The sequence below is a fragment of the Microtus oregoni genome, unplaced genomic scaffold (genome assembly GCF_018167655.1).
Source record: "Microtus oregoni isolate MIOR12 unplaced genomic scaffold, Mior012 000061F_ref0000440, whole genome shotgun sequence".
Lineage (NCBI taxonomy): Eukaryota > Metazoa > Chordata > Mammalia > Rodentia > Cricetidae > Microtus > Microtus oregoni.
In genome coordinates, this window is record NW_024543871.1 from 9,738,233 (window position 1) to 9,758,887 (window position 20,655).

Consider the following 20,655-nt stretch of genomic DNA (forward strand, 5'->3'; position numbering starts at 1 on the left):
TGAGTCTAATGGCAGGTGGCTAATCTGTATGAGTGTCTGGTGCTCTTTGCACAAACGCATTGTACTGTGGGTTTTTTTTTGCCTGTACTGTCTTTTCAGGGATATGTGTACAGTGAACAGCTTCGGAGAATATACACAGTGTCTTCCTGGAAGACAGATTTAGCACTCTTTCTCTCTCTTTCTTCACTCCTCTATTGAACAAGGTCTCCTGTAGCCCAGGTTAGCATCAAACATACTGTATAGTCAAGGATAGCCTTAAACTTCTGATCTGCTGGGGTTACAGGCAGGCAACACCACTCCCAACTTATGAGGTACAGAGGATTGGACCCAGGATTTGGGGCATGCCAAGGCAAGCATTCCAGCAAGCCGCCTAAGCCCGTTTTAAGCAGTTTCTGTGAATACAAAGTATCTAAACAGAGAAAAGAACCAAAGTTATGTTTTCCAGAATCACACACATAAGTAAACATAGAATCACTAACATATCCTTTTATCTTCCTATGACATAAGGTGATTAACTGGTTATGATTATAAAAAATTAAATATGCAAGTTTGACTATAAAAGAGCAGAATGAGCCATTTAGCCAAAAAATGGTTTAATGTCATTGTTTCCAAGAAGCACCTTAAAAGTTAAACAATTAAACATTTTAAAAAATGATTTACTTTATCATTTTATGTGTATGGGCCAAAGTGTACCCATGTGTACCACACACATGTAGGTTTTCATGGAGGTCAGAAGACGGCACTGGATCTTCTGGAACTGGAGTTGCAGATGGTTGTGAGCTGCCATTTGGGTGCTGAGAATTGAGCCTGGATCCTCTGCCAGAAAAGCCTGTATTCTTAACCACTAGGCCATCTCTCCAGCCTCCACAACTAACCATTTATCTGTACTATTTTTTCCTGTTGCTGTTATTCTAGAAATGTAATTTAGAAGAGTCCATAAGCTCACATAGGAAAAACAGATTTACTAGGTAGGGGGAGATGAAGTGGTATTTCCACATTTTATGACATACTGTGGAGAATTCGGAAACACAGGAGAAGGAAGGCACAGTGGTGCGACATAGAAAGCAAGTCTTAGTATGTTTGAGACAAGAAAGAAATCTTACGGTATTTCTGTTGGAACATTACACACTTTCAGCTTATATTTACAAATGGAAGAGTCCTATGATATTATATAAGAAGAAACCCCAGAAAAAATGGCATAAAAAGCCACATATAAAGAGGTTATAAAGAAGGGCAGTGGGATTTAGCCCTCAACAGATAAAAAATCATCTGGACACAAGCCTGCCACCAGTAAGACACCATCCACTGCAATTTCTCCAGTCTTGCCTTTGCCACGTTCTGCTTCAAAAATGACCTAGTAATATAGAGAGAATAGAAGGTTACTTCAAAACAGTGATGTCATCGGACTATTGAACAGCTCTTAGCACAGACTAAATTTGTGTCTCTACTGTATAGAAATTGCCTTTCATATTGACTGCATAGCAATATCTTGGCTATATAAGCAATATGTTTCCCACATGTCAACTCAGAGTGAGGGTTCTGTTTAGAGAAGACAAGGGTCACAGCTAACTCTGGAGGATTTCTCAAAGTCCTGTGTCTGGTAGTGGTGTCACCCGCCTTTGATTCCAGCCCTCAGAAGCAGGAGGATCTCTGTGAGTTTGAGAACAGCCTAATCTACGCGGTGAGTTCCAGGACAGCCAGGGCTATTACACAGAGCAACCCTGTTTTGAAAAAAATAAAAAGTCCTGCTCTGTAATTCAGAGCAGGAAACTTTTGGAATTTACATTTAAGGAAAAAAATCTTTGTTTACTTTTAAGTGTGTATGTATGTGTGCGCGCGCGAACAGATGTTCGTAGTGCAGCCAAGGATGACCTTGAACTACCACTCTTCCTGTGTCCACCTCTGAGTACTGGAATTGCTGGCACGCCCCACCAGGCCTGGCTTATACAGTGCCGGGGACTAAACACAGGGTTTTGTGCATGCTAGGCACTCATTCTACCAACTGAGCTACACCCTAGCCCCTCTCTGTTCTTCTCCTGTGTGATTTTTGACCTTTCTCTCTCAAGAACCAGCTCTTGCCAAGGCCCTCCAAACTCAGTAACCTCTTGATCATTTTATCCTATTTGTTCTTTATCAAGTTCATGAAGCAACTTCCTCTTTGAGCAGTTGCCTTTTCCTTTATTAAGCCTACTTCTACAGTAAAAGATTAACTCAGCAGGTCTGAGTTACCCAAAACCTGAACATTTGAAAGACAGTTTTGTCCTTGACTGCTTACTGAGAGTCAGCTTCTAAGCACTTGAAACTGCTTGGTTAAAAGTATTTTTGTTTACCTGTAACCTTTCGCCAAGCCAGATGGTTTATGCTCAGAATGTGATTTATGATGGGGTCCTTGGGTTATATGATATCAGTGTAGCGTCTGGAAATGCTGAAGAGTGAATAGCTAAGGTCAGACATGCCAGCAATCCTGCGGGCAGACTGGTCCACATTAGCAACTTTGAGAGCTTGGAGAGCTAGCTCAGTGATAAAGTGCTCGCCTTGAAAGCATATGGCCTGAGTTCAGTCCCTAGAACTCATTTGAAAAAGCCCTGTGTAGTGATGTGCACTTGTAATTCCAGTGTTGAGAAAACAGGCAGGTCAATCCCCCAGGCTTGCTGGTCAGCTACTTTGTCAGACTTGACAAGTTCAAGGCCTGTCTAAAAGAAACGAGGTGTACAGGGCCCAAGGAACAATACCTGAGTTGGCTGTTCTGTGGCTTTCACATTAACATACAGACATGTACACACACACACACACACACACACACACACACACACACACACACCATTGGATGCCAAGGCCTGGTGAGCTTCCCTGATGTGCAGTACTTTGTGAGTTCTGTCATTTGTCAAATGTGGATGTTGGGAGAATTAAGATCTGCTCAGGGGTTTGTTTACTGGGCAAAGAAAGCTACAAGCTTCTGCCTGGTCATTCCTGACCCCTGTGCTTACATCCCATTTACTTCTTGCTGACTTTAATGTATATAAACCACAACTGAAGTTTTTAACAGCCTTTATCAGTTCTATTACACCTCCTAAAAGATCATCCCCCCCAAGAGTAGGAATTCCCCAACAGCCACCCCTTCAGTTCAGTTAAAATAACCTTAAAATAATCATATTCTGGCTGCCACTTATTGAGCTAAGTTCCATAGAATGAACGAGAAACCCTTTTCTTGCTTGCTTATTTGTTTTTAACTTATCCAAGCATGCATAGCCTGCTTGGCATGGAACATAGAAGGGCCAGACACACCAATAGGTTCTTTGGGAAGCACTGGACAAGTACCCTCATTAGTCAGGCCTATCTTTGTACTCCTGAGACCTAGCGATACCACCAAATACTTTGTTGAATCACTGAAAAAGGAAAAATGCAACTATGGGATTCCTTCTCCACTTACACTTTTGGTAGTAGTATCAATTCCTTGGTACAACTGGATTTTCCCTGTTTTCCATCTCTTGTCCTCATTTTTCGTCTCTTCCCATGCCAGGGCATTGTTGCTATTTTTCACGAACACTCGAAGTTTTCCTACTTTGTCTCCAGCCAGCCGGTAATCAAAGAGCAAGCAGAACTTGCTTTGGGGTGTCAAGTTGGGGAGGAGAAGTTTCAGTCGGCCAATATCCTTCTTGTGCCCCGCCAGTGCCGGGACGGCCATATAGTAACCAATAGCTTTAAGAGAGCAAAAGACCGTGAGAAAGGGTCTAACTCTACTACATAAACAAACTAGAAAAATGAACAACCGTCTCCCATAGGACATGCTGAAGTCCTTTCCATTCGAATGGAACAGTCATGCAAAAGTGAGTCCTATGGATTAGAGAGTTAAAATCTTTTCCTATACAGAGAAGAGCTCTAAGGGTCAGAAAGCTGAGGAATTTTCCACATTCACAAGCAAATAAGAATATAATGGAATGGTCACTTAGCCCCTGAAGGTAATTTGCAGCTAATGAGTTCCAGAACATTTCCACTTTGAGTATTTGAATCTCAATGCATTTTCCACGGAATCAAGGCTAGGTAGGGATTAGTGACTTGTGTTGTTACTGATACAAAGCACTCTAATAAAAGCAACTTAAGGAAGGATTTATTTTGGCTCACAGTTCAAGGATATGGCCCACAGGGGGTGGTGGTGGTGGTGGAGGAGGAGGTCATGGCAGCAGGAGTTTAAGGCAGCCAGTCACATCGCATCCACCGTCAGGAAGTAGACAGTGAACACTCACGGTCAGCTCGCATTCTCCTTTTTATCCAGTCCTGAATCCCAGCCCAGGGAATGGTGGTGCCTCCATTCTAAGTGGATTTTTCCATCTCAGTTTAAAGCTAGATAACCCCACATACACATTCCAGAGGCTAATCTACTCTAGATAATCTTTCATAGGTATGTTTATCTCTTAGGTGATGTTAGAGCCTGTCAAGCTGACAATTTTAACCATCACAGGTATGATGTCCAGCTACTTAGGTGGATCCAGAGAGAAATGTCTCATAAAAATATACTTGACCTATATTGTTCTAATGGCTTCTTGAGGCTCAACCATATATTTTCTTCTATGTTTGCAGGACTTCTAAGTACCTTGTAACCTGGGGAAGTGGACTTTCTGTCTATCTCTATTCTTTTCATTGTGACTTTGGTGAATCCTAAAGCAACTTTTTAAGAATTATTATTTTATGCATATGGGTGTTTTGTCTACATCTATATTTGTACATGTACGTGCCTGGTGACCTAAGGAGCGAGGAGAGGACATTGAATTACATGGAACTGGAGTTACAGATGGTTGTGAACTGCCATGTAGTTGCTGGGATTTGAACCCAGGTCCTCTGGAAGAGCACCAGTGTTCTTAATCCCTGAGCCATTTCCCCAGACTCGGCTAAAATAACTCTTACACAGCAAGGTCTGAAGAAATAATTCAAAAAAGAATTCCCAAAGTTGTTGGGAGGAAGACACTGGGGATGGTGTGTAGTATTCTGGTATAACTTCTGGAGATGCTTGCAGGACCCTGGCTGATGCTGCCTTAGTCTTCACTGGATCTAGACACTGGTGGGTCCTCTTCCCTAGCAAAAGCATAGTTCTGCTAGGTGGGCAAAATGACCCTTGATAACAACTATTTGGAAAAGGAGAATGCTGACATACTTAAAATATTTCTGGCCATATACGAAATCTTTTCTGTAAATCTACCTAAGTGGCCAGACTTGCATTCTCCTGTCTTTCTGGCTCTGTTTAAATTATTTAAAGTGTAACCTGAGGCTGGGACCTGAAAGAGACTAAGGATGACAGCATATGTGGAATGGTAGCCTAAGGTGCACATAAATTAGCAAACTATGCTATTCAAGGCCAGCTTCTCTTTGGAAATCAGCCAGAGCCAGACATGTGCTAAGAGTCTTATTCTTTATTTATCTGCGTGTGCGAGCACTGATTTCTCACTGGGATGGTATATTATTTCTACAACAGCTGCACCACAGTCTGTAACCACTGTAACCGCAGTGGCTAATATTGATTGTCAGTCCAACAGGCTCTGGAGTCACCTAGGAGACAAGCCTCTGGGCACGTCTGTGAGAGATTGTCTAGAGTAGATTAGCCGCTGGAATGTCTACGTGGGATTATCTAAATTTAAATTGAGGTGAGAAAATCCACTCAGAATGGAGGCAGCACCATTCCCTGGGTTGAGTCCAGGATTGGATAAAAAGAAGAAAGTGAAGCCAATCTGAGCATTCATCAAGTTAAACTCCAGGATGCCCAGTGGAGTTTAAATTTCAAGTAAACCGTATGTTTAAGACTGCTAACAAGTCTATGTCAAATGAAGGCATCCTGTACTTTATCCAGTCACTCTATCAGCTATACTCTTGCTTCTGTGACCTCTTCAATCCCAGCTAAAGGCTTGCCTTCCAGCTTTCATCCTTCCTTGAAGCCCTCCAATATTATCAGCTCATTCCATTTTTTTCTCATCTACATTTATCTCTATAGGGGAAGACAAGACCGTCTTGAGAACTGATGGACATGTCGGAAGAGAGAAGGTGTGATGTGAGTGCCTCAGATGCTGAGAAGCCGGGGGGGGGGGGGATCATTTGCAAATTGGGTGTTTGCAAATAGAAGACATCTCACTGATGAGAATTCAATGCAAGGCAGTGCTGACTAGGTGAGCTGTCAGTCTGGGACTCCCCATGCGCTATAGCTCTGGCGGCACCAATGTCTGCATTCACATGATGGTAGAAAGGAGGAACTCATGTTAGTTATCAAGACAGTTTCTCCAAAGATGTATTATCTCTTCTTAAAGTTGTCCATTGCCTTGATTCTTTATGGCTGGCCCACCAGAACAACTGCTGTGTGGGATATATATTCCTTCTACCCCAATTACAGGCTCTAACAGGAATTCTTGGTATAGGATAGCAAAGCTTTCTGGCTGCAGGTATGGGCATGCAATGAAATATCTTCAGAAGGAATTTTTCCTAAGAAAGGATCTTTTAACCCAAGGCTGAGCCTGTACATCCCCAAAGAAATACGATTATACTAGCGAGGAACGGAACTCGGAGCTGTTTAACTGTTGTTGCAGTTATATGGCCAGCTTTCAGGAGAGCAGGATTCCATATATGTTCCACATTGTGTCTGCAAGTCAAATACGTCATCCAAGGGGAAGCCAGGGCCTGTCAGTAGGTCTGAAGCAGACATTACAAAAGGCAGGAAGTTCATGGCTCAGCGCTAATGGTGAGAACAATCCAAGGCCAGGTGGTCACAGAGATTTCTTAGGTAACCCAAAGGGAAGCTGAGTCTTGGAGTTTAGGTTATTAACTTGATACTCATCGTGGTTTTGATCCTTTGAGAGGTGACTCTACTATAGCTCCAGTGTAGACAGAGGTCCTATTATCTTTAAAGATTTGCTTCCTATCAAAACACAACATAAAAACTACAGAGGACTGTGGCTGGTTAACTGGGGGAAAAAGGAGATCTCAGAGACATCCCCACCTTCCTCTCTTTCCCATCTCCCTCTTGTTCTCTTAGAAGAGGGTAAATATAAAAGAGGGATGCTGGGACACATTTCCTGGGTCATAAGATAGGGGTGAAGAGGAAATAGATGCTACACCAGTTACTCATTCATCAGAGGCCACCTCAGAAGGTCAAAGGTTCCCAAAGATGACAAACAGCCATGATCTCAGCAGTGACAGGAATAACCCTACAGTAGCAACAGCCTTCTCTCTACCTCTCCGAGAACTTGTAGCAGTGAGATTTAAATACCATTGTCTCGGCCAGCAGGATTCCAGTCGAAATCATCTTCTCTATCCTGTTTCCAATCACAGACCCCGTGATCAAAGCTGCAGTCAACTGAGATGTTTAAGTCTGCTAAAAAAAAAAAAACCCACAAAAGTATATTCAGAACCATTAAGATCATCACAAAAGCAGCTCATTTGGAGCTCTGGAATGCTGGGATGTCATGGGTTTAGCTGCACAGAATATAGATCGTGACAATTGACATGCTTGTAGGGGTAGTTTAAGCCAGATGCACCATCTTTAGACTTTGACATTTTATGAGTATGAGGGTTTTGTCTGCATGTACATCTGTGCACAACAAATGTGCCTGGTGCCCATAGAGTTAAGAAGAGGACATTATATGGTTAATTGTATGTATATTTTGTCACAGATGGTTGTGAACCAGCACGTGGGAGAGAATAGAAGCTGGGCCCTCTATAAGAGCAGCAAGTGCGCTTAACCAACTGAACCACCTCTCCAGAGCCCCTATTTCGAGTAACATCTGTATAGCCATTCTCAGCAAATTCTGTTGTAATCTCAGAAAATAAAACAAAAGGAACCAAAAAGATGGCTCCATGGTTAAGAGCCCAATGACCCTCATTAGTGAAGCAAAACAAAGAATATAACTGGTTGTTCATAAAATTCAGGCCAGAGTTAAAGGACAGAAAACAAGTGTCTGTGGAGCGCTCAGCCATAAAGCATCGAACTCACAACCCTTTCTACAAGGCTCAGGTATTTTGTAACAGTGAGGACAAACTGGCCAATACACACATCAAACCAGCATTTCCCTTGACCTACATGAGCTCAGAACCAGATAGTTATGAATAGCCCCTGTGCTCTTAAGGCAGTGACTCTCAACCTTCCTAGTGCTGTGACCCCTTAATACAGTTCCTCAAGTTGTGATGATGTGATGACCCCCCAACCATAAAATTATTTTCATTGCTACTTTATAAAGTATAATTTTGGTATGAATTGTAATATAGATATCTGTTTTCTGATAGTCTTAGGTGACCCCTGTGAAAGGGTCATTTGACCCCCAAAAGGGTTGTGACCCACAGGTTGTGAACCACTGCCCTAAGGTCTCTGAAATTATTCAAATGATCCAAACTTAAATGGTTCCCCTTGCCCCTCCCCGTTGACTTTCCTTCTACATAACCCTTATGGACCTTGGTTGAGTTTTCCACTAGCTCCTGATCTTGCTCAGTGTGTCCCCTTTTCTTGTGAGTGTACGTAATAAACTGTTGTCTCAATGGCATAGGCCTCATGTTGCCACTTAGTCACCTCCATTAATTAAAATCTAACAGGCATTTCATGATTCCAACATTCCTGTTAGAAATTTATCAGGGACATATTGCATCAAATAGGCTGACCTACTGGCAGTTTCTAAATTGTATTTTTTCGTTTGTTTGTTTGCTGTGATGGCAGAATGACTGTGTAGTGCAGACATAACAAAGGAATATGAGCGGAGTCAGCTAGTGCTAGGTACTGGTTTTGAACTTTTATGTAAAGCAGAGGTCTGCAAGCCAGCACTTTAGCCTACTGTCTACTTGTTCCTTTACTCTATAAGGACAAAGGAAGCTATGCGCTCCAGAGACCATATGCCTTACAAAACCTCACGTATTTGCTCTCTGGCCCTTACCACAGAAGAGTGTGCTGACTCACGATGTAAGATAACCAGGACAGAGCACTGTGAAAGAGGGCAAAGACCAAGACGTTTCTGATTTAAAGCTAAGGCAGCCCCCTTTCTCTCCAGCATAGCCCTGACTGGCTGAATCTCACTACATAGAGCATAATGGTTTCCCACTATATAAGCCCACTTGTCGCTGCCTCCAGAATGCTGGCATTAAAGGTGTTGATGATCATGTTAGACCAACCTGGTATTAAAACTTTTTAAATTACATTTTAACTATGCATGCGGGGGTCAGAGGACAGTCTGTGGAAGTCAGCTCTGTCCTTGCCCCATATGGGTCCTAGGGATCAAAATCAGGTCGTCAGGTTTGGTGGCAGATGCTTTGACCTTCTGATTCATCTTGATGGCCCATAAGTTTTGCTTTTTCTCGACTCATTGTAATTTGCCTTTTTTCCCCACAAAGCCATGTCATCTAATTTGATTATTGAAAATATCTGTCATTGGACCCTCAATAAATCTAAAACTCCTAAGTGGCTTATCCAGGCTCCACAGATACTGAATGCTGGAACTGAGTCTGAACCTAGATCAGGCTGAGATCCATGACTGTCCATTTTGCAGAGGCCCAAGTTTGGCTTTGGGGTGGGGCAGCATTGACGGGGGACAGGATAGCCTATCAGAGGCAGCATGATAGGCATCTTAATGGGAAAGGGGCTCTCTTTTAGAACCTGGAGAGGAGTTCCGTTAAGAGAGATGGCCTAGCACACATCCCAGCACTCAGGAGGCAGAGGCGGCTGGATCTCTGTGAGTTTGAAGCCAGCTGGGTCTGTAGAGTGAGTCCAAGGACAACCAGGACTACACAGACAGACTTGTCTCAAAAAACAAGAACAAACAAACAAAAACCCAAAAGGACAAGAAAAAAGGAGGCACCCTAAAGTACAAGAGATATAGCAGCCATGGCAGCATGTGGGTGGGATGTTCAGAGGAGCAGAAGTCTTTAGAGAAGCCCCCTTGGGTGCCTGATAGTGGTGGCAGTGGTGGCACACCTTTGTAATCCCAGAACTCTGGAGTCAGAGGCAGGCAGATCTCTGTGAGTTCAAGACCAACCTGGTCTGCAAAGCAAGTTCCCAGACAGCCAGAGCGACACAGAGAAATCATGTTTCAAAAAACGAGAGGGGAAAGGGAGAGGGAGAGAGACACTCTGGAGAAAGGGGCTAGTTTGGCTTTTATGTTTTTTTTAACTGATAGGAAGTTTCATACCATGAAGTCCAATTCAGCATATCCTATGTGATAAAGAACATGGAAGAGTTAGGTCCTGGGTAAGACTGTACTTTATTGGCTGTTAGGCCAACAACACAGCATGGCATCATAACTCTGACCCAGAGGGAGAGCTGCAGGGATATATGCCTGTGAGATCTGGCCTCTTACAGTGCCTGACCGGCATCTTAATGGGATCAGCTTCTTAAAGGGGCAGACCCATGATCTAGGCTCTAACAAGTAGAGTAGGAACTAGTTGGAAAGAGGAATAGAATCAGGCAATAGGGATGAAAATGATCAAAATACTTTATAAGCATGTATAAAATGTCCTAATGAAACTCATTATGTATAATTAACATATGATAATAAAAACCTTTAAAAATGACCTACTATTTAAACACCGGTGGTTAGGGGTAAAGGGATTTCCTTCTGGCCTGATATAACCATCTTTTATCATGGAGGAAAGGATGCTGAGCTAACCAACAGAGTACTTGGTCCTGTAGTTATGACAACAAAATAAACAGAACAATACAGTGATGAGTGGGTCTATAGCAATAGTAATACAGTCGTTAACAGTCCTTAGTAGCGGGAGGGGGTCACTGGACTCTCACCTAGGATTCCAGCCACCTACTCCCTCTTGACCCCCTCCCTTCAGCTGCACATAGTCTTGGGAGACACTAGAGCAGATAGGACCTGAAAAAAGGCAGGGCTCCATGATGCAGCTTTAGTGATGTCATCATCATCTTTGTTGAAATGGGACCTTTCAGTGACACACTATTTCTCATTCACTCATACTTCTTTGAAGTAAGCCTCATAAGCTCGTTGTTTTACCAACTTAGACGGGTGGGAAGGTTACTTTGGTCTGTTATTAGTGCCACCTCTAGAGAGAATGAATATTTGTTTACTCATGTCTCCCCAGGGAGAGTAATACACACTGGTTCTGCACCCTGTGGTGTAGCGAGGTTTCTCTTGGTTGCTTACACTGAAGCAGTAATTTCGGGAAATGAAAGATGATGCAGGAGTGAGCACGGACTCTCTAGCTGCTTTTCTCTCCCTCCCAGGGGCTGAGAAAGTATGCTGTGCTGTGTTCTTGAAGCCCCTCCCCCTCATAAGGTAAGTTGATAGAGCTATCTAGAGCCTGTCTCCAGGCTGGCGTGTAGGCCAGCCTCAGCTACATCATGCAGGGTGAAGCTGGACTTCCCAGCTCCCAAACCTCTAAGAGTCTGAAATCCCCTTTGTTCTCCAGCTTTAAGGGAAGGCTCTTTCTTCCTTCAGGGTCCCTGTAGCCATGATGCTATTCTCTCCTGAGTTGAAAGATCTCTCCCACTTCATGGCTCATCTAAGAAAGGTCTTCCTGAAGGGTGATCTCATGTCAGCTCCTTTCCTTGAGTCTGCTACTGTTTTAAATTATAGAATACTTAGAAAGAAGCATTAGTTACTGTGAACAAAAGTTCCGGAAAGGAGCCAAACCAAAGGCTACTTCAGTGACTGAAGATGTGGATTCAAATTTACGTTTGCGCTATTTTTAGCCCCTTTAATAACCATTCATTGCCAGCCTCCATGTCTGACCTGACATCCTTGTGACTATCAGGTGAATCCTTCTGAGATGTATTAACTTAGCAGACTCCCAGATTCTGTCAACCCCAAAGCTAAAATGTCATCAGATAGTGTCTGGGGCCTATAACAGAGGTTCCCCCACTTGGCTGGAACCTATCAACCTGGTGTTCTCATCATTGTGTCTTGAAAATGATTTGATTTGTGACCTTTGTTCTTTACCGTAAACGTCTAGGAAACTGTTGCTCCACCGAAACATGATGGTTGAGGCCCCTGAAATCTCTGTACCTAGGCCGGGGTTACTCATCATTTATTCTCTTTGAGAGGAGAGCTGTGGCTTTTTTTTTCTTATTTTTTTAAAAATCATTACCTTTGTGTTCCAGTTTGGAATTTAGTTCTTTTCTTTGGACGTAAACCAGATCCAAATCCTCTGCTTCATTTACCTTAGCTGATAAAGAACCTTGATTAGTTAAGAAATAACCAAACTCCCACATGCACCAAAGAGTGAACTTAGTGTCAGAACCTAGAAGGTTTTGTCATGGAATATGATGGCAAAAACGGGTTAGATCTCCTCCTCCCTACCAGTTCTCACCCAGTTTCCTCCCCTGGAAGACTGTTTTTTAGAAGTTCCCTCGAGAGAGTGCAACATTCACACTCCGGACTCACCCTTTCTCACCAGGTTTTGGAAACTCATTTTCTTGAAATTTTCCTTAGTAAGGGGGATTGTGCGACTGGTCTACTGTTTCTGACCAAGATGAACCTGTGTCTGCCTAGTTCTTGATTAATTCCACTTGGTTTTTGTGTATGCTCTCACCAGTCAAACAGCCACGAATACAAGATAAAACGGAGTACCCAGAAAGTAGGAAATTGGGTCTCAGTGTGGGGATTTGGGGTTAACACACAAACTGTCTTGGAGGGGCTGAGACCTATGGTGGGTTCTGTATAGCAACCTTTGCAGCAAGGATATAGCAAACAGGTGTATCAGCCAACCATTTCATGCAGAAAAACCAAGATCTGTGTTGTAGTGTTTTGCTGCTTCTGTAATCTTTGTATTTTGGCTTAAAATTCCTTTTGACACAAAATCTCATTATGTAGCCTTCGCTGGCCTGGAACTTGCTATGCAGACCAGCGTAGCCTTAAATGCAGAGAGATATGCCTATCTCTGCCTCCTATATCCTGGGACCAAAGGTGTACATCAGCAGGCCTGGCTATTTTGGCTTTTAAAATCATAAACATACAGCTGTGATAGTCTCTTTCCATACAGTGAGCCTATGAAAAGTGCCTTCAATAAATAAAAAAAGTGAGGTGAGAGGGACTCACAAGGCCTCACCACTTCCTGAGGTTCTATTGGCAGTTAACAGTCACTGGGAGAGGGGAGAGGGAGAGACATTTTCTCCAGTGGCTTTACCACTGGTTAGTAAGTTGCTCCTATAACAATCCCTTCATCTTCCCTCTAGTGACTGTTGATGTTCTCCCATAGAAGGAGAAGGTGGAGGGGGGTCATTGGACCCTCACCTGAGTTTCCAGCTGCTCCTTCCTACACCTCCCTAGCGTTTGTATATACTTTTGCCCTAACTGTATGCCCAGCGGTCTTGATAGAGTATACAGGTTGCAGGTGGATAATTGATGTACTCCATCTATGTGCTATGGGGCAGTTGTCATTGTGCAGAGATTTGACTGAATGGTAGTGTGGCTGCTTTGGGGTCACTCACTCCTGTAAGCAGCCCATCGCTCATGCTTAGTAAGTAAGCCCAACAGACTCATTGGTTACCCAGGATAGACTATAGTCCAATCATCCTTTGTGCTATTGTTGGGGTCTTATAAGGAGGGGTTGTTTATATCTCCCCTGAGAAGAAACTCAGATGCATAATGGGTTACAAAAAAAAAAGATATGAGAATAAGAAGGAGACTAGTTGGGAAGAGGTAGGGGATCAGCAGGAGTAAAAATGGGACAAGAGAGTATAATATGACAAAAATATATTCTATACATGTATGAAATTTCATTTGTATAATTTATATAGGCTCAGAAAATCATTTTATTTGAGACAATGGTTTGTTTGTTTGTTTGTTTTTTTTTAAATATCCCTGTCTGTCCTGGAACTCACTCTGTAGACCAGGGTGTCCTCAAACTCACAGAGATCCCTGCCTCTGCCTCTTCACCACAATGGGCATCATAAAAACTTTTCAGATGCTGGGTATGGTGGCACACATCTTTAATCCCAGTACTTGGAAACCGAGGTAGGCAGATATCTGAGTTCAAGGCCAGCCTAGTCTACATAGGGAATTTCAGGCCAGCCAAGACTACATAGAGAGATCCTGTCTCAAAGGAAAAATAAAACCTTTTAAAAAAGAAGTAAAAAGGGAGTGTTTGGGAGATCTGGTGATGAAGGTCTCTGATTTGGTGGGTATCCTGCATGAAAAGTCTGGCGGCCATACAGCTATGCTTTCTGGGTGTTGGCAGGGAGGGGCTGTGCCAGACCGGAAGCACCCAAGTAAGGGAATAGGACAGGACTTACCCTCCTGTTTTCCAGAACAGTAGTTCCTGTTTAAAACCCGTGGAAAAATTCTCTAGATCTTACCTAGGCCCTTGTTTCTAAGCACTTAAGGGCCAAAATCTTCTCCTTTTTCTAGTTTAAAAACATTTAATCACATGTTCTTCATATGCTGATCCTAACCCCAAATGTATATATGTCTATATGTGTATATATGTATATATGTCAACAGACATAAGTATGGGTATAGTATAGTATTTAGAAATAAGACCAAGAAAGGGTAATATTAGGTGAAGAGAAGGACAGAATACAGGCGAAAGGACAAGTGATGAGAAATGACACATGAGTCATGAAAGAGAGGATGTAAAGCTATTTTGTCCTAGTTTTAACTCTGTTATGTTTTTTCTTTTTTCTTTTTTTTTTGTGGCGGCTACGTGAATAAAAACGTAATTGGTAGTGAAACCCCAAGTGATATGCCACAGCTTCAGAATGGCCATGATAAGTGTATAGAGTTTGGGACTACACGAATGTTTGAGTGGCCTCCTCAAAATTGCTGTGTGATGTTTTTATTTGTGATATAATAAAGTGATTGTATTAAGCATTTTTTTATATAAAAAGTTTGCATGTTTCAGACTCGGTACACCGAAAGGAAGCTAAGCCATCTTTCTTTTTTTTTTTTTGCCATCTTTCTTAAGGCAGAAATTGTTTACTCTTGTTTGTTGATTTGGCATGAGGAATTATGTTTGTTTTTGTAGAATGCAAGAATAACAAAAGCAATACTTACAAAACACATCTCCTCGAAGGTTTCGCTCCTCTTCTACCTCGTTCTTTAGGACTTCGTCTCTTTTCTCTTCCTCAAGTCCCTGTCTCTTTTTCTCTTCCTTCCTTTTTTGTTCTCCATCAGAATTCCCACCCCTGGAAATGTTCTCTTCAGAGCTGAAAGGCAAGTTAACCTTAGGGATACGTGTAGTGGTGGGTCTTGGGGTGACATTTTTAAGCTTCACCTTTTTCTTCATATTGTGCTTGTGAGCCAGTAACTTCTTGATTCGATCTTTGATGGTCCCAGGTCCTCTGAGGATTTCCTTCACAGAATTTTCAGGAATAACTAAACCAAAAAGTAAGACAGGAGACTAGGCATTTGATTGAACTCATGCTTGAACAATCAACCATTTTAGAAGTGTCAAGGTGCTTCCAGCCCCAGATAAGACCTCTATAACACCCCGTCCTAATCTCAGGGAGCATCATGGAAGAGGGGATGGATGCCGTGAAACACTGTCCTTCGGACATGACATGGCTATTGCACTTACGAACTCACGGTAGCTATGGTAACCTGCACAAGATGGATCCTATCAATATTCCATTACAGATGGAGGAGGGCCTTATGAGGCTCCATCTTCCTGAAGAGGTGTTGGCAGTTGATGGTTATTGGGGGAGTGTATGTCATTTTCTTCAGTGGTGTAGATATTGGTAAACTGCCCATGCTTCAGTAACTACCTCCATCCCATGCTCATGCAAACACCTCTAATTAGTTAAACTCAGTCAGCCACCACCCTTCCCCTAAGAAAAAACAAAGCAGCGACAACAACAGACTGAAATTAGGAGGGAGACTTCAGATAAAGGGGTTCAGCAGGAATGGCATGAGAGGCTATTGGGGGCAGGGTCAAAAAATGACCAAAATCTACTAGATACATATATGAAATTGCCAAAGAATAAAGAAAATAAATTTAAAAATTATCAGGCTTGATAGTCATCATTGCTGGGCCACTTCTAGCTGTACTTCCTGTGTCCCTTGCAACATACCAACTTCGCAAGTGAAAAGCACTGATAGACAAAAGAAGGGGTAAGTGTCAGAATTGCCTGTCTTTAAAATTTGGCTACAAAATGGGGTCTGACCGGTTCTGGGCGTAGTCACGACTTTCTAAATCACCAGAAAGATTCAAAGATTCTTACCCTCCAGGAGGCTTTCTGATAAAGAACAAAGATACATTCTTGTCCCTTCTCTTAAGAGTTACTTCAAAAGGGGCTTTCTGATCAGCTGGAGAGGAAAACACCCCTCGGAAGGGCACTCTAGTCCAGAGTTTTTTTTTTTTTTGGATAGCTTTCTTTGGCTGTCCAGGAACTGAAGATCTGGTTGGCCTTGAACTCACAGGGATCCCCCTGCCTCTGTCTCTCGAGTCCAGGGATTAAAGGCACGCGCCACCACTGCCCAGCAAATAATGGGTTTTCATTATGGCATTTTCACTCTGTCTCTGAGACTTTTTTTTTTTAAAAAGCACACACCGGAGAGATGGCTCAGCCACTAAAGGCTAGGCTCACAACCAAAAAGCACATAATTTACTTTAACATGCTGGCCAACCCAACTGGTCCTTTAGTACATTGTCCACTCTGACCCTGTGAAAGCATTTTCCTCCTTGACTGCCCTTTTGGCCATTGCCCATTCTTAGCCCCGATAGTGCCTCATGTTATTCTGAGCTAAACCCCAGCTGTCTCTACACTACACTGTGTGTCTTACCTGAATACGTTCAGGGTCAATGATAAAGACCAGGGAGCCAAGAGAAAGGCCAGAGCTAGACTTTGGTAATGGGGAAATACTAGCTAGTGTAAAAGAACTCAGAGGCAGAAAGGGGCTGCTTAGGTGGATACTGTAGTTTTGTAGATGGGTGAATTAGTGACTTGTCCATGGGCGCTTGGTTAGCTAGCAGCAGAGGGAGGACTTGAGAGCAAAGCACAAGAATTCCTTCTATTTTCTACCATGTCCACGATGGGCTTATTTCTATGTTAAGGCTAACAGTTCTTTTTCTCTAGACTGTCTCACGTTCCTTGAGATCTGTGATTCAAGGATATATGTCCCTTGTTCTACGAAGAAGTCAAACTGATGTTAAAAATAAGTGATTAGTGTTTTTAGAAAATTTCGTTTTTAAAATATCTTTGTGTGTGTGTGTGTGTGTGCGTGTGTGTGTGTGTGTGTGTGTTCACATGTATGAATGTGGACATAAGCATGCCATGACGTGTGTGGTGGTTATAGTAGAACATCAGGTGCCTTTCCTCTCCTTCCACCTTGTTTGAGACAGGGTCTCTTGTTGTTTGCCACTGAATATGCCAGGCTAGCTGGCCTGAGAGTTTCTGGTAAGTGTCCGGTCCTCAGTTTCCTGGCTTACTATTGTACAGATATGTGTCTACTATTTCTAACTTTAATGAGAGTTCTGGGGATCTGAACTCAGGTCCTCAGGCTTGTATGCCAAGCATTTTACCCACTGACTTGTCTTTTCAGCTCATGAATGATTAAAGAAACATATTAGGGCCAGCAAGGTGGCTCCATGGGTAAAAGCTCTTGCCTCACAAGCTTGGCAACCCGACTTTAATCCCCAGGCCCCACACAAATGCAAATGAAGGGCACTGCCGCCACAAGATTGTTCTCTGACTGCCACACTTGCATCAGGGCATGTTCACCCCGTGCCACATTTCAGGTGCATGCAAACAATAAACAGAAATTTAAAACTTAAAAGTACTAATCTTTAAACCAGGTCTGGGAATGTAGCTCACTTGCGAGCATACTTGCTTAGCATGTATAAAGTCTTGGCTTTGCTCCCCAGCACTGAATGAATTGGGTGTGTTGGCACATGTCTGTAATCCAAGCAGGAGGTTCGAAAGTTCAGTATGATCCCCAGCTACACAAGAAGTTTATGGCCGACTGGGAATAAGAGAGATTCTCTTCCAAACATATAAATTGAAACAAACAAAAACACTCAAAGATACCGTGAAAAATAATCAAACATATTTTCCAGTGTTATATTCTGGGCTTATGGTTAGCACAATATGTGGACATTTGTTTATACTGTAACTATTATTTCATTTAGTATTAAACAATATTAAGGGATAAATGCTGCTATACCTATTTTTGCACATGTGGTAACTGAGCCATTGTCAGTCAAATACTTGTTCTCAGTCAACAGGTATGAAGTCAAGGCGCTAGGAGTCAAGCCAAAGTAATCGTATTCCGAAAGCTGTGCACATGGGTGCTAAAAATTAGAAGTTTGTTTGACACAATAAATGCTTGTGTTGATTTATAATTTTAATGCACTTGGCTACAGTACAGAAAGCAGGGGCTGCAAACAATGCCATACAATTGTGCTACCTCATTAAGCTCTCTCTCTTTCTCTCTCTCCCTTCCCTCCCCCTCCCTTCCTCTTCCTCCCTCCTGCTCCCTCTCCCTCTTTCAGATAGGACCTCATATAGTCCAGGGTGGTCTCAAACCTACCATATAGCCAAGGATAACCAGACCTTTTAATTATGCTTCTATTTCCTCAGTGCTGGGATCACAGGCGTGTGCTACTACGCCCAGTTTATGGAGTACTGGGGATGGAACTCAGAGCCTTAGGCATGCTAGGCAAGCACTCTACCCCAACTGAGCTACATCCATGGCCCCTCTAGGCAGTTATTCCTAATTCTTCAATTCTTAGCCATGGAAGTTAGGAGATCGTCATATAGAGGTGAATTGCCCTTTTAAAGAAACAGTTATTTTCTTGGGGCTCCTGTTTTCCTGCATGGCATTTTTGCAATTATCTTTATACAATTTCACAGTAGAACATCTGGCCCTCAACAGGGGGTTGAGATGACACTAATAACAATACTAACCACAGCAAACTTTACTGAGCGTCTATTATGTGGCCAGCCTGATGAAGCTTTCTCCATACGTCATCTCATTTCAACCCCAAGACAAACTTCTCAGAAATGTATTATTCTTAGTTTGAGCTACCTTTGGCACATCCCCAAAGAAGGATTTGGGTATAGGTGGTTTATTTGGGGTTCCAGAAGGCACAGTAGGGGAAGGACAGTGAGTCAAAGAAGGTATCAGGCAGCCCAAACTATATTACAAGACTTTATTTCAAAAAAAATAAGGAAAAAAGTAAACAAACAAACAAGGCCAATGAGGTGGCTCAGCTCTTTAGAGGCTCTTGATGCACAATCCTGGGTTAATCTCCAGAGTCCACAAAAAGGTGGTTGGAAAAAACTGAGTCCAGAAAGTTTCCCCTGACCTCCACATGCATGCTGTGGTATGCATGCTTCCACAAACACCATGCACGTGCACACACACATACACACACACACACACACACACACATATAATAAAAAGTAACAATAATAAAATCAAAACCAACCAAACAAACAAAAATACAATAAAACAAAGCAAAACAAAAACAAGTCTAGTTATAAGTCTAGCCAGGGTTACAAGAAGGATAAATCTAGTAGTTGCTGGTATTGTTATTATTATTATTATTATTAATTATTTTATAATTATTACAGCTATTCTTGATCTTATGAAGCCCAGGTCAAACTCCCTATGTAGCCAAGGATGACCTTGAAGTCTTTATCCTCCTGCCTCCACCTCTTAAGTGTTGGGAGTACAGGCATGAGTCATGCTGACTGGTTGGCTTTAAACACTGCAGGACTCTGTTTACCAGAGGATGGCATGCACTGTGAGCGTAGATAGCTTGTCCTGGCAGGTATTTCAGGTACTCCCTGGGGTTCCTAGTATTCATTGCCACCATCACCAATCATCACCATTACTACTGCTAACATCATCATCATCATCATCATCATCATCATCATCATCATCATCATCATTTTGGCCCTTGAAGTCTGCCACTTCCAAGTTGAAGTAGTAAGAGGTAGTATCTAATTGCCTGTGCCTCTTTCCAAGGTGCGAAATATCCTAAGGGCTTGAGTTAATACCCAAGTACCATAAGATGGTGGAATCTCAGTTTGCCTGGGTCCCCACCGCAAGTAAGAAATCTTCTGAAGCATCTCTTTATACAAAGTACTCATGGGAAATCGCTTTTCCTGTTATTCCAGGTTAACAGCTGTGACATTTTCTAGTTGGACATCTGACTTATACATTTATAGTTTAAACTTACTGTCATTAAAGAGTTCATTGGTTGTTCTACACACACACACACGAACATAGGCTTTAGGATGACAAGAAGAAATGACAAGAACAAATCCTAGTTTGTCTTGTTTGATGTTCTGAAAAAAATCCTGACGAAAGTATGTTGTGACCAGAAAAATAAGATGTATTGTGTGTTTGTGTGTTTTCCTCCTAGGATTTATTTGTTTTTGCGACAGGGTCTCCTGTGTCCCAGTCTGGGCTCAAAATCATTACGTATTAGAGGCTTAACTTGAATGTTTGAGCCTCCTGCCTCCACCTCTTGCAAGTGCTGGGATTACTGTGCGCGTTTATTCAGTCCTGGGGGCAAGGCTTTGTACAGGTTAGGTACTCTATTAATTGAGCTACATCCCAGCCCGGGATCTTTCAGTTCTGTGTCTATAACTTTTGTGAGTCTCAGGAGTACAGCCCAACTAGGAAAAGACACAAGGGTGATTCACACACACACACACACACACACACACACGGTGGGGGGATCTGGAAAGAATGCTTTGGGGGGGCCAGATAGGAAATTTTCATGACC

The 20,655-nt window shown here is 42.6% G+C and overlaps 1 protein-coding gene across 6 annotated transcripts in view; it reads right to left on the reverse strand.

The window, feature by feature from the left end:
• Positions 1-593: 593 nt before the first annotated feature.
• Egfl6 (EGF like domain multiple 6) overlaps positions 594-20,655 on the reverse strand; it is a 56,679-nt gene continuing 36,617 nt past the window's right edge. For 2 of the 6 annotated variants that reach the window (XM_041639998.1, XM_041639994.1), the window contains 5 exons: positions 14,973-15,293; positions 12,067-12,144; positions 7,247-7,351; positions 3,431-3,699; positions 594-1,354 (listed from right to left, as the gene is read on the reverse strand). In XM_041639998.1, coding sequence (XP_041495932.1) covers positions 1,244-1,354; positions 3,431-3,699; positions 7,247-7,351; positions 12,067-12,144; positions 14,973-15,293 — 884 coding nt within the window. In that variant the 3' untranslated portion in view covers positions 594-1,243. The remainder of the gene's footprint in view (positions 1,355-3,430; positions 3,700-7,246; positions 7,352-12,066; positions 12,145-14,972; positions 15,294-20,655) is intronic. The other 4 variants (XM_041639995.1, XM_041639997.1, XM_041639996.1 and 1 more) reach the window with 4 other exon arrangements.